The sequence below is a fragment of the Ambystoma mexicanum genome, chromosome 8 (assembly GCF_040938575.1).
Source record: "Ambystoma mexicanum isolate Mex_15411 chromosome 8, UKY_AmexF1_1, whole genome shotgun sequence".
Lineage (NCBI taxonomy): Eukaryota > Metazoa > Chordata > Amphibia > Caudata > Ambystomatidae > Ambystoma > Ambystoma mexicanum.
The window spans coordinates 1400493996-1400507184 of record NC_090929.1 but is presented as its reverse complement, the minus strand read 5'-3'; the positions used below and the strand labels follow the sequence as shown (position 1 = coordinate 1400507184).

The following is a 13189-nucleotide window of genomic DNA, read 5'->3' as shown; positions in this document are numbered from 1 at the left end:
TTACAAAGCATATAATCCGTAGAACAATAAAAGAAAAAGAGAAATACATTTACAATACTCCCTCTTTTGGATAGGCCAATTGTTATTTTAACCGGATTGGCTTTGGGGGCCGTTACCATTACTGAACAATCAATACTTTTCCTGCGTTCTTATCCATATCGTCACGCCCCAGAGAAAGGTCTATTCACAAACCGTGGTGGAGAATGCTTTGTGGTCACCAAATACATTTAAGAAAGGACCTTAATAATACAGTGGACAGTCTGGTCTATACATTTACGTCTGACGTCTTAACAAAATATATGGACATTTGCCTTCTTTAGAAGAGAACATGCAATTTCTGTAAACTAAAATCAATCTGCATGGCGGAACGTGTTTTCAGAGATGATTACACTGTTAACAAATAGAAGACACTGCATCACAAAAATAGTGACACTAAGAGGTTGAATTTAAATGTTTTATTAACATTTTCTCAATAGTTGAATAAAATATGAAACACCTTTTACACCCACAATGTCTGCAGTCGCCAGATGTATATATTCAATAAAATATGTTCTTTTCTGGACAAAAATATGAACATCTCTAAAATCAGCCTCAGAACAGTCCACCTAGATAAAGAATATACAGTATTCTGTACAACAGCTTACAACGTGCTCCAATTTGTACTAACTCCTAGTTAACATATGTGTTAGATTTTCTTTTGGATTTAGGAAATATAATTTAAAACATTACAAAACACATAAACCATGTACAGTAGTTGTCATCGCCATTGTGAATCGCTGCTGCCCTGCTTTTCTCAGTATGGCCTCCTCCCCCACCTTGTTGCGCTTGTTGATATGCGCCACTAACTAAGCTCTATGGCCATCTGCAGAGACCTGGACAACCATCTCTTCGTATGAATGCACTTGCTGGCGTTCTATGCAGATTGTAGCAGTCTGCTACTGTGTCACTGTACCACTCCCCAACTTTAAATCAGCTTATTTATAAACGGTTATATTTGGTCTTGACCTTTATGCTGTAGTGGAGTTCATACACGTTTCTCTGCAATATCTTCACATGAAGTTAATCAGCAGCACCTGCTTAAACAAATGAGGGTAAACTAGTTTTGCTCTGCCTGCTATGTATATATATATATGAGCAGCCGATCTTGGTAATGTTTTTCTTGTCGAGGGGGTGGAGGCGGAGGGAGACGGTGCAGCGGGGGCAATATGTATTGTTGTCGTTGAAAACTACTGTAATGTTCCCAATTATAGCTGTGATAAAATGAATGCAAATAGCAATATATTAGCATTTGTAATATGAGAGACTAAATGAAGTTGGGAAAATCGATGCTCAGCGTGCCCTGCCGTACATATGTTTTCAGGAAAGGTTATGCTGTGCTTCCTTTCAGGGAAGGGCAACGCTAACTAGATGGGAAGAGATAGATGCAAAATAAAAACAACATTGGCGAAGTCAACAGTTTTTTAGCCTGTAGGCCTCCTCGCAGGTCTAATTTCGGGTGTGGGAAGTTTCATGCCTAGGCAAACATCACCAACCTGAAAGTTCAATATATCCTCCCACCCCACCACACACAAACACACACGGTTCAAAGTTTTAAATTAACTTGGTTTCATTGCGAAGTTGGGAACTTTTCCCAAAATGATGGGAGTATTAAAGCTTCCCACGCCCCTAGTAAGCAGGGAGACCAAGGGGGCAGCCTGCATGGCCGAAGGTGTACTACCATGAGAAAGGAGTGCAGAGACCATCCACTTCCCTGGCCACAGCAACTCCCTGATCTCCTGGATCTTAGTCCCTTTCTGTGACTGGTCTGTAGCCCACTATATCTCATACATCTATAGTAACAGCCTTGGCTACCTCTGTTTGCTGCAAAATCACTACCCCGGAGATAAAAGTGATGGTGGCACTAATGCCGCACGCATGAGCCAAAACTAATCATGACACCTAACTTAAGTGCCATCTATGAGTCAAACTTTATTGTTGGGCTAAAGGGCCACCTATGAGTCAATGCTGTGTGGTGCTGAAATGTTGGGATTCAGATGTAATGGTGGTGCAGACTAATGGTACTGCTGAATTCCCACCGGATTCAAAACTGAGGACAGTGCTAAAGTGCAACTTGTGTCAAAACTAAGGAGCTTAAGGACACCTGCAGACTTTTTTTGCCTCCACTGTGCCATTTCCCCTTCTACACCAATATTTGGGTTTCATTAGGTGACGCCAAAACAAAAAAGGATAAGTGAGTCAGAAAGGAAAATAAAAAGAGAGCGCTTTGCAATCGATCAAAATACATTTACATTCATCAAGTTCCCGTTTAAGGTCGTGCAAAAGAAGACAATTTACATTAAATTAAACACACATTAAAATATAAGGCACTGGTTTGAAAACTGATGCCAACAATTATAAAGCTGTTCAAACATAGCATGCCCCTCTTTTGTTTATTATTCCAAATTGCAATATCATGTTTGTATAAAATTCCCTATTCGTTCTCTATTGTTTTCTCGTGCAAGGAATATAAATACGAGTTGAAAGTCATCACTTATTAAAAGTCTTTAATAAAAAACAAGCATGGAGGGAATATTAATAACCTGGTTTATTGACACGTATATAGCATAAACTAGTCTAAAATTGTTCCTTGTCCATTTGACTGTAGCAACCTGCTACTTATTGCAGTTTCTAAAGTGAGAAGTATTTCAAAAGATGATTTGTGACCTTTTTTCCTATCTGTAAAAATTATACTAGCGGTCACAACAATATTTCTAGTTTGCAAAGGTACAATTAAAGTTATTGGCCGCATGTGTGATGTGCAAGGTGCTGTTTCATAAAGCAAGTGCATGTATGCGTACCCAATGGCTACTCAGGGCTCTGTGGTGGTTGTCGTGATGCAATTGCGTCACCTGATCCATAGAGCACCTTGAAGGAGCGGCCTGCCGTGTACAATAAGACAGACTCAGAGGAATCAGTCGCTTTGGGGTGACATGAGCCACTATATCACAACATATCGAGAGCAATACCTAGCACTGTCACTGTTAGCAGTAGAGCGAAGGCTAGACATTTAGGGTCTGATGTACAAAAAATGTTTAACATAGGAGAGGACCATTGAAAACATTTTTGTAAATAAGGCACTTAGAGTCAATATTGCCCCAGGTTTCAAACAGATCTAGCTATGACTCGTCTTAAAATCAGGATATATTTACTCAATTATATTGGTAAGTCTACCATACTTTGGAATCCTGATTGTTTTGACTGAAGAATATCAACATATTTTGAGAATGATCAACACAATGGGACGATTCAGAAAGCCGTGACAGCCCAAGTGAAGGTGGTGCTTGTGCATCTGAGACCATTTAAAGCGCACACACTATTGTGAGCACCCGATCATTCAATCCCTGTGGAACTATAGGCAAGGTCAATGCATGTAGACAGAAGCTAATGTGCACCTTATTCATGGACCCGGTAAAGTATGGGTTTGGGATCAGCTACTCTCCAAACGACTTGCAGTTCATTGAGCATGGCTGTATTTTCACTCCACCTATCTAGGACCTTTTGGTTGTCCCTTACACAGGTTAACGGTATGAAGGGCATTATGCATAATAAGAATGCACCCTAGTCTGTGCACTTATCACAATCACCCCTAATCAGTGCTCATTAGAAGTAGGGCATTTAAGCATATAGTTCATGTGTATAGAAACCATTTACATATGTTACTGTCTGGAAGAGCCTACCCAGCACATCTTAAAGATTTGAAAGAATATTAGGCTTAATGGGCTGATGGCGTTTAGCTCAACAACGAGAGAGTGTGTTTTTTCCAGCACTTTCTGAGCGCTATGCTGCAGATTTCCTACTAATTATTTAACAGAACACATTCCGTTGTATTTTAGACATATGCGTGTCCCTTTCATAAATTGCTGCTACTCATAAACAGCTGGCACCAATACCTGCGTCCTTGTCAAGTCAATGGTAAAACTTTCTCCATCACAAAATTAAATTAAAAACAACACAAGTCAAGCAGAGATGGCATCCATTTGTTTATCTCTTAACAGATAAATCAGCACAGAGGTCACAAGATAGCCCAAATTCCAGGACAGTCAATTGCAGGGACCATGAATTCGGTTTGTTTTGCGCTTGACTGGGGAGATTACACTGCATGGCCCGTCCCTCAACATGCCCACAGTCTTCCTCATTTTGCTCGGAAAATACGGAATATGCATGTACTGACCCCTATTTATTTCTTTGCATAGGCCGTCCCACACTGCGTGGAGTGTCGCTCAAAGCTCTCTAATGCATGCAAAGCCATGATGGACCGGCGTAGAGTCCCCGCAAGGTCCCAGAAAAGCACGCAAAGTTGGTTCCATGAATCGACAAAAGGAGTTTTGCATGCGGAACACTGCGCAAAATCACTATTCAGCGCGCAAAACATTCTATGAATCATGCCCTTAGTCTCTGTAGATTGCTGTGCACTGAGGACTATAGGGAAGCTGATCCACTTGACAACCAAAATAGTTCAGCTGTTAATAGAGGACATCAACATTGGGCTTGTTTCATTTTATTTTATTGATGTTTTGTGAAGTGAAGTACAGGTTGTGTCAAAGAGGATTACGAAAGGAAAGCAAGTGAGGGGGGATCAGAGGGGAATGGGAGGGAAGCCAGTGAAGTGTAACGATGTCCAATGGTTGTGAGCTAAGTATAGTCGCAGGTTCCTGAAAAGCCAAGCAGAAAAAACGAAAACAGTGCACCAAGAACGGGGTGGGGTGGGGTGATAAGTACAATACATATGCAATTGGTGACAGTTTACATCAACATTTTAGCTTTGGACCGAGGGCTGCATGCAAATGTTAGTAATTATGGACAGATTCGCTAGTGAAAGGGCAAAGAATGGCTATACACTATTACATACCCAAACGGTAGAACAGACGTAATAACACTAACTTGGATTGGACCTACTATAAAACCAGATAATTCCTCAGCTTCAAGGAGGAGTATTTAGGAGGCTTGGGATGCCTTGGGGCAAATGGAATTAAGGTACGGTCCCATAAAAGGGACGTCTAATAAGTTACATGTTTTCAGGAAGGCACATTTGAATACGCGTTTTGAGGGTTTGATTGAACCTATGGTACACCGTGTTCATTCTCTATATTTGAGGGTATGTTTCCCCGTTTCTGCTGGCATTGAATGCAAAGGTGCAACACCTATATTAGAGTCTATAGATGTTGGTTGTGAGAAGCTGGTTCTTATCCACGTATCTAAGGGTCCTGTTGGACTGTGGGGTAGTAAGTAGTGGCTAGGTGGTGCGTGTCCCCCTTTTGGATAGGCTGCACTGGATAAGTAACAGGACTTGGAGTAAGATACAGAATTCCATTGGTACATCCATCCAATATTTGTTAAATAATAACACATTACAAAGCTGGGGATCTCAAGCAAGAACAGTTACATGAGTTATTAAATGAGTACGATAGTTACCCTTTATCTTCCTCTGGTCAAGAAATTACGAAAACCTCTAATTGGCATTACAAAGACATCTTCTTCTGTTGACAGGTGGCTACAAATAATCCCTTGTTTCCCTATATAAAATACTGCTGACATGGAGGAAGGACGTTTGCCATTTGTCCCGAAATGATGAAATGAGATATTAGTGCAGTATTGTAATATGATCCCTAATGACGTGAGGTTCTAAATAAACCAGATGAAGACTCATTGCCACTTTCTACCGGGCATATGCATATATGCGGCATATCAATGGTGAGTTAATTGAGCAATGCCATATTGAATTCAGATGATTTTAGGCTTGTGTGGTTGGCCAGCTTGCTATTATGAGAATGACAACAGCTTTTTTCAAAACCAAAATGCAGTGCTACCTGCATGACTTAAGCTAAACCACCGGAGGATGGCAATCATACCCTGGGGCATAGCTCTGGACAATGCTCCAGACCATTGTTTTGCAGCTTGTCAAGCGTTTACAGAAGGGCAAGGACTATATGCAAATCGGAGTATGTCCCAACCGAAAAGGCTACAATTTAAAGCACCTGCACATGGGCAGACACATTGTAACTTTGAAACATGTCATGACTATCATCTGCTTAAAGTTAAATGTAGGGAGTGACATATTTTTACTCTCTTCCATAGGGTCTAGGTTGGGACACAACATAACTTTTTAAAATATTTCCCAAATATACAGAAGAAACACATAAGGGTGAATTAGCACTGATAGTGTTGTGCTACACGGAAGGCAATCGGAGGCACACTAAGAAGAGAGCCAATTGAGCCCTGCGTCACATGGGCACCTTGGCATGCATGTGGGACGGGAAAGATTGGGTGAGACAATCAGATGACAGTAAATAGAGGAAATTAAACACACGAGAGGAGAGCCAATCTGACATGAAGAGAAATGGCAACACCAACATCAAGGGCAAAGGTGAACCCCAAGCTGAAGACGTAGTAAAGGCATTCCTTCAAACAAGGGTTATAGCAAAGCATTGGAATGTAGGCACCCATGTCCAAATGGCATGGACAACTGCTTGATAATATCCAAACTAAAAGAGTATATATGTGCTTAAACCTTTTCACTTTATATATGGCTCCTTAATTTCTAGATGGCCCCACACGTGTGAGAAGATTTAAAATATCGTGTGGGACAATGCCAAAGTTTCGAATATAGCAATTAAAATATGTAAACACCACATACCATATTATAATACTCGTAATGCGATAGTGTACTAAAAATGACATGTTAAATTTACATTTTAATATTTTAATATTAAGCCAATGGAGTTCGTTCTTTCTTTAACTTTCAAGTGAATCTTTTAAACCACGTTATTTAAGAATTATCATCTAAAACACGGAAAGGATCTTATGTTCTACAAAACCTTTGGGGAAAGGAGCTATGCATGGATGGGCAAAAACCTTAGGAACCATTGATATAAACTTACGTAGAATGAATTGATAATCTTTGAGTGATATGGTATTCTTTAAAGACATTAGATTGGCTGCCACATCAATCGGAAGCATGAGATTGTACAAGGTGAAAGAAATATAATCCTCTGACTCATTAAAGCGTAGCAGACCTGTGTTCAGTCTCCTTGCATGCAGTGTGCCACACACAGGAAGAGGACGCTTTCTGCACCTTTTGATACTTTGAGCTTAACCTCAAAATTGCCTACTTGGCCACCATTCTTAAACAAACAATGTTGATTTGTCTCCTGAGGCAGAAACCTCAAACAGAAAAGGAACAAAAAACACATTCCTCTCCACCTGTCTCACTCGATTTCCAGTTTCCTTTTTATTTTGGGCAGCTCTGGTCTGCTGATGGCAGACATTCAAAGCTTCCTACATGATAATTATTTGTTATTTTTATAGCGCTTTCGCCAAAGCAGTCTAGGGCCTACTCCTGGTTCTAGACTGGAATATTCAGATCCTATACAACCCAGCAGTCCTTCAAACACAGCTCAGAATAAGAATATTGACTTTCGTATTTTACATGACCGCGCCACTAGAGAAAGGGTGAGTGGAACTGTTCAGTACCACCAGAATTTGTGTGCTGGTAGTGTGATACCACTAGGCGGTAATCCTGTTACCAAGGTCATTGAATGCATCTTTGTATATCGAAGAAGCATCTGAAAATGTAAATGTTTAATTGGTTCACATTGTCCGGTTTCCCCTGATGAAAACATCTGTTTGTGCCCATAAGTGCATAGGTTTACAGTGTGCGCTTTTCAAATGTTCTAACACGTTCCACGACTGCCATTTCACACTAAAGAAATCATCCTACTACTTGTATTGCAACGTCTTGACACAGCCAGGTATTATATCCAAATGTACACACGTATACTTCAGAAGTAGGAACAGCCACATTCCCCTTTGCCCCTCACCTCTAATTATGTACATTTGCAATATAGCAACAAATCTGAGTATCTATAGGAGCAGTGTCCTCAAACATTATCACACACATACTAATTTGAATGTATAAACCGATGATTCTTATTACCTAATAGAAAGAACTTTGTAATAAGTGTGTTGGGTTGTTAGTACCCGGGAGGTGCGCCATAGCCTTAGCCATAATGAGAGACTAACCCCCTTATAAGGGGCTGCAATTCGAACCCTGTTGTTGACCTATTCATACTTTATCCTCGGCCGCATCACCATGTTCTCTCTCTCCTACGGCCCGCTCCCAAAACTGTGCCTCTCGACCCTGTCCCACACGTCTGTGAAGACCTTACCATCTCTGGTTCCCATCAGCCCCTACTACTGTCAAATCATTCTTCCCACTTTCCTGACTTTCGCTGCTCTGGGTACCCACCTCACAGTGCTACTTCGATGGCTCTCAATAAAAATGCGGAAGGAATTACTACTCGTAGTTCTCTTGGACATGTTCATGGCGGCCATCTTTATTTGCATTTTTCTTTTTCTGGGCTACTACCACTTGGGAGGGCCCAACCCTTTCTTGTATTATTGTTTCAGTAATATGCTGAACTAATTTACATAAGAACTACTTTTGTTTGTTTGCATTTTTGGTTTTTTTTCTGGTCTGTAAATCCTAATACAATTATTTCAACAAAACAAAAAAATTCTAGCAGGCAAATAGATTATTAAAATGCATAAAAATATGATCTTCCCCATCATCAAATTAGATTAATTTGCATTATGAGTACTGCTATTACAGCACAATAAGTCACAGATTTTGAGTTTCGTTCAGGGGTTTGTTATATTAATATTAAAACGGTGTGATTCATTTATTTATACGGACCAGATATATGGGTGAGGCTGGCTATTTAGGACATTGGCTTATGCTTCAACCTATATTAATTTGGAAAATGTGGAAAAATGACACAAGAGGCAATGTGAAGATTTCACCATGTATGAATGTGTAGAGCAAAGGGACGATCATTAAAAGCCAAAATGCAGGGCTAATTATTCGTCCTTGCATACAGGAACGGGTGTAATGTGTAGTTACGATTTTAGATCAATAGACCTCTTATGTAATATTTTCCAGCCATATTAGTCTTACAAAGCAAATTAACTGTGAAAGTTACCTTTCGCTAGAACTTAATTACTTGGTAAAATTTGCAGGAAGCATTCTATCCTATTGTCAACAACTGTGTTGCTCATCTTCCAAACACTTTCAAGCCACAAACGCTAGGGCCTAATCAACCGTAACAACATAGCCTCATAACCCGCAGCTGTGGCTACAGAAAGTGTCAAACCCAGGAACCCTGTGCGAAATTAGGGCAGTTAAGAAACTGTCAAACCCAGGAAACCTGTACGAAATTAGGGCAGTTAAGAACCAGGAAACCTGTTCGAAATTAGGGCAGTTAAGAAGCTGTCAAACCCAGGAAACCTGTGCGAAATAAGGGCAGTTAAGAACGAGGAAACCTGTACGAAATTAGGGCAGTTAAGAAGCTGTCAAACCCAGGAAACCTGTGCGAAATAAGGGCAGTTAAGAAGCTGTCAAACCCAGGAAACCTGTGCGAAATAAGGGCAGTTAAGAAGCTGTCAAACCCAGGAAACCTGTGCGAAATAAGGGCAGTTAAGAAGCTGTCAAACCCAGGAAACCTGTGCGAAATAAGGGCAGTTAAGAAGCTGTCAAACCCAGGAAACCTGTGCGAAATTAGGGCAGTTAAGAAACTGTCAAACCCAGGAAACCTGTACGAAATTAGGCCAGTTAAGAACCAGGAAACCTGTACGAAATTAGGGCAGTTAAGAAGCTGTCAAACCCAGGAAACCTGTGCGAAATAAGGGCAGTTAAGAACGAGGAAACCTGTACGAAATTAGGGCAGTTAAGAAGCTGTCAAACCCAGGAAACCTGTGCGAAATAAGGGCAGTTAAGAAGCTGTCAAACCCAGGAAACCTGTGCGAAATAAGGGCAGTTAAGAAGCTGTCAAACCCAGGAAACCTGTGCGAAATAAGGGCAGTTAAGAAGCTGTCAAACCCAGGAAACCTGTGCGAAATAAGGGCAGTTAAGAAGGTGTCAAACCCAGGAAACCTGTGCGAAATAAGGAGGGCAGTTAAGAAAGTGTAAAACTCAGCAAACTTGTGCGAAATAAGGACAGTTAATAAGGCAAAGGACTTTAATTTGCTGTTATAGGCCACTAATAGTCACCAAAAAGAAGGTGAGTACCAGGACAGGGGTGGCGATTTGCATGGGTGTTAAAAATGGAGGAAATGCTTAGATAATGGAAAATGAACCAAACCGGTTTGTAACAATCCGTACCATCTAAAAAGATTGGCACCACGGCAAAAATGAACCAGACTGTTTTTTGCAGTTTGTTCACCGCATTACATGAAAATAAAAGCTTGAAATAAATTGTTCATGTTGCATAGCAAACATAAGCCAGTTTGCCCCATTCCTTATTATCTAAGAAGCAATATTGGTACTACATTCATTTGCTTCAGTTATTTGCACAGGGGCAAAGCTTTGATTAGCTCGACCCAGGTCTCAAAATGCAGTGAACCTGGGGCCTGATTTACAAACATGTTTTCAAAGTGACTTTCCCATATTACATTTTTTTGTAAATCAGGCCTTTGGTGCTCAAACTTCGTTCATGCATTGAAAGAAACCATATGAACATGGTTGTCATGGAAATGGCAACATGGCTTCTTCGGAATTAAAAGTGGACCTTTTCTGTTTCCAAGAAAAAAAGGCGTTGCCTTGCGAGGAGACAGGCCGTTGCATTTACATAAAAAAACAAAGAGTAGAGTTGCCCAGGTTGCTCGCAGCTGTAACGCAAAACCAGTGTTGAGAGCAACTAGAGCTGCACCTAACTGCTATTAATACATCACAAATCAATGCAAAAGGACTCCCCTCAAATTACTTACTAATTCTCTTGTATGGAGTTAATGAACGGAAGCAATGACAAACTAAAACTATGTCGTTCACTGGCTCCCCCCAATATAGTTTTCATAATTCCCACACTTAAGCAACTGGTCCCAAGTCATACTGAGTGCTGTGTTGGGTTGGGTTCGAAACATATGATGGATTGTTGTTTACAAGGCATTCTACTTTTAGGCCCGCTCAGCCCATAAAGTGCAGCAACAAGTCAGCGGAGTGTCATCGCCCATCAATCTAAAGCATTGCAGAAATATAAGTACTCAGAGCCTCAGCTTTACATCTTCACATGGCAAATGAACATGTTGAACGTGTGCATTATAAAACAGTTAGCTTTGTACATTTCCTAAACCAGATTACCAATGTACATATTGTGCACAATTGTACTACTTTGAAATACCCTATTCTTTCTTTCATTTTCAATTTAGATAACATAGTCAACTATAATTATGTCTAGTTACACATATACATTTTTGGAGTCTTCGGTCTTTCCACTGTGCCATTCACCATTGATGGAGGAAATGCATTCTGCGTTGTCTTACACTAGATAAACAGTGTGGTCATTATATGAAATAAATAATCGAAGAAACAAACACGTGGATTTTTTTCAGTATTGCAATTCATTTCTATATACTTTCTAGAAGTTGGTGGCAAACATGAACCCAAAAATGTTTATACGATTGTGATGTTGGATTACCACAGATTTGATTCTCACTCTAATTGTTTCCTTTTTGTCACATTTTTTCTTAATAACAGCATAACATCTGGCATTAGGTCCTTCAGGGATTGCTTGTGAAAGCTGCCTAGAGTTTCCTGGGGTGTTCTGTAGGGCATTTCCGATTGGCCATGAAGATGTAGAGACACATTCATAATGACCCTGCAAGGAGGAGTCCCTTTAGGGAGACTGAATGTTCAAAACATGCTGTACAGGTTCTTCCGTGACAATTAAATTCTTGGATGGAGTTATCGGTATCGGCATGCCAAAGCATTGACATTCTTGACCACATAAAATCCAATAGTTAGTGGAGGGATGACCAATGTCCGGCCAGGTCGAAGCGCCCGTGGTTTAAGTTCTGGTAGAGTTCCATCATCGACCATCACTAGAAGCTGTCCATTTAACTGTACAGACCTAGTAAGTAAATAAACAAAAAAGACACATTTGGTCATACTCTTATTATTATTAGTAGTATTACTAGTATTATTTGTACGCTGATATAACGCACAAAAAAAAGAAGCTTACACAAATAATGTACATAACTTTTTCCAAGACGTCAATATGTCTTACCTTACCATTCAACCACTACAGACAGTAGGAAAAAGAGAACATGTCTTCTGTACCAACATAGAAAAGTGTAGAGTTTTTTTAACCTCCCAAATGGCCTCTAATCTTCATATAGGGCACTATAAAGCATTTTGCACATTGCTCATGGCTCTTTATAAATTAACAATACATACATTTTTTTCAATTAAGTAAAGCATCCAGATTTTCACCCTGCGCCATGTGATTAACAACACACGTTGTTTCCCGCTCTGTTTCTGTGAGTACCATTGGATTCTACTGGTTACTGACATCATCTATCCGGTCTTTCCCTCTTCCTGTTTGGGCTCTCTAACTAAACTTAACAATGTAAATTCATCAAAAGGTTAATTCTTTCTTTCAATAAATATCTGACTTTGCAATTTAACAACAACCAAAGTGCACTCTTCGACTTGAGGATTTAAACTAATCAACTAGATCTCGCCATAGTGTATGATGAAGATCAAGACTACACCGGAAGATGAAGTAAATCCTGATTAAGGATTTAATTGTTGCCTTAACTTAGATCTTGGACACAACCTATTTGTCTTCCAGAAGATATCTGATTTCAATCTCTTGACATATTGCAACTTTATTTTGACAAATGGAGGATGCTGTGTATTGCTGTATTAAGCATGTTCAATAGGAATTAGCAGTAATGTAGCAACAGCATGCAGCATGCATGCAGGAGATCAATGCGTCTGGGAGCTGGACCCTATAGGAGTCACAGAAATGCAGTGGGTACAGAAAGGATCTTCCTCTACCAGATAGAACAGATATCATGATCCTAGAATTACAGGGATGTACTTTGCTTATCAGCAGGCAATGAAACTCCGTAGGCCCTCTCTGTAAAACAATACGAAGTCAGGGCTCTGGATAGAAACCACCTGTATGCACAGGGCTACATTAGTTTGTTGGAGAAGCTTAATTATGCCAGAAGCAGATTCTGAGTGTTGTTCCTAGGGCTGAGTGAAATTTTCACCCGCAAAGCAAAACAAGTGGAATGCGCACTGGAACCCGCTTCCGCCGGTTCTGCAAAATAAACATTATGGTTCCACTCCCACTTGCCTGGTTTTGTGCGG

At 40.3% G+C, this 13189-nt stretch overlaps 1 protein-coding gene across 1 annotated transcript in view; it reads right to left on the bottom strand.

Annotated features, from left to right (window-relative positions):
• Positions 1–446: 446 nt before the first annotated feature.
• HPSE2 (heparanase 2 (inactive)) overlaps positions 447–13189 on the bottom strand; it is a 2768318-nt gene continuing 2755575 nt past the window's right edge. The window contains exon 12 of the mRNA XM_069611539.1: positions 447–11939. Coding sequence (XP_069467640.1) covers positions 11774–11939 — 166 coding nt within the window. The 3' untranslated portion in view covers positions 447–11773. The remainder of the gene's footprint in view (positions 11940–13189) is intronic.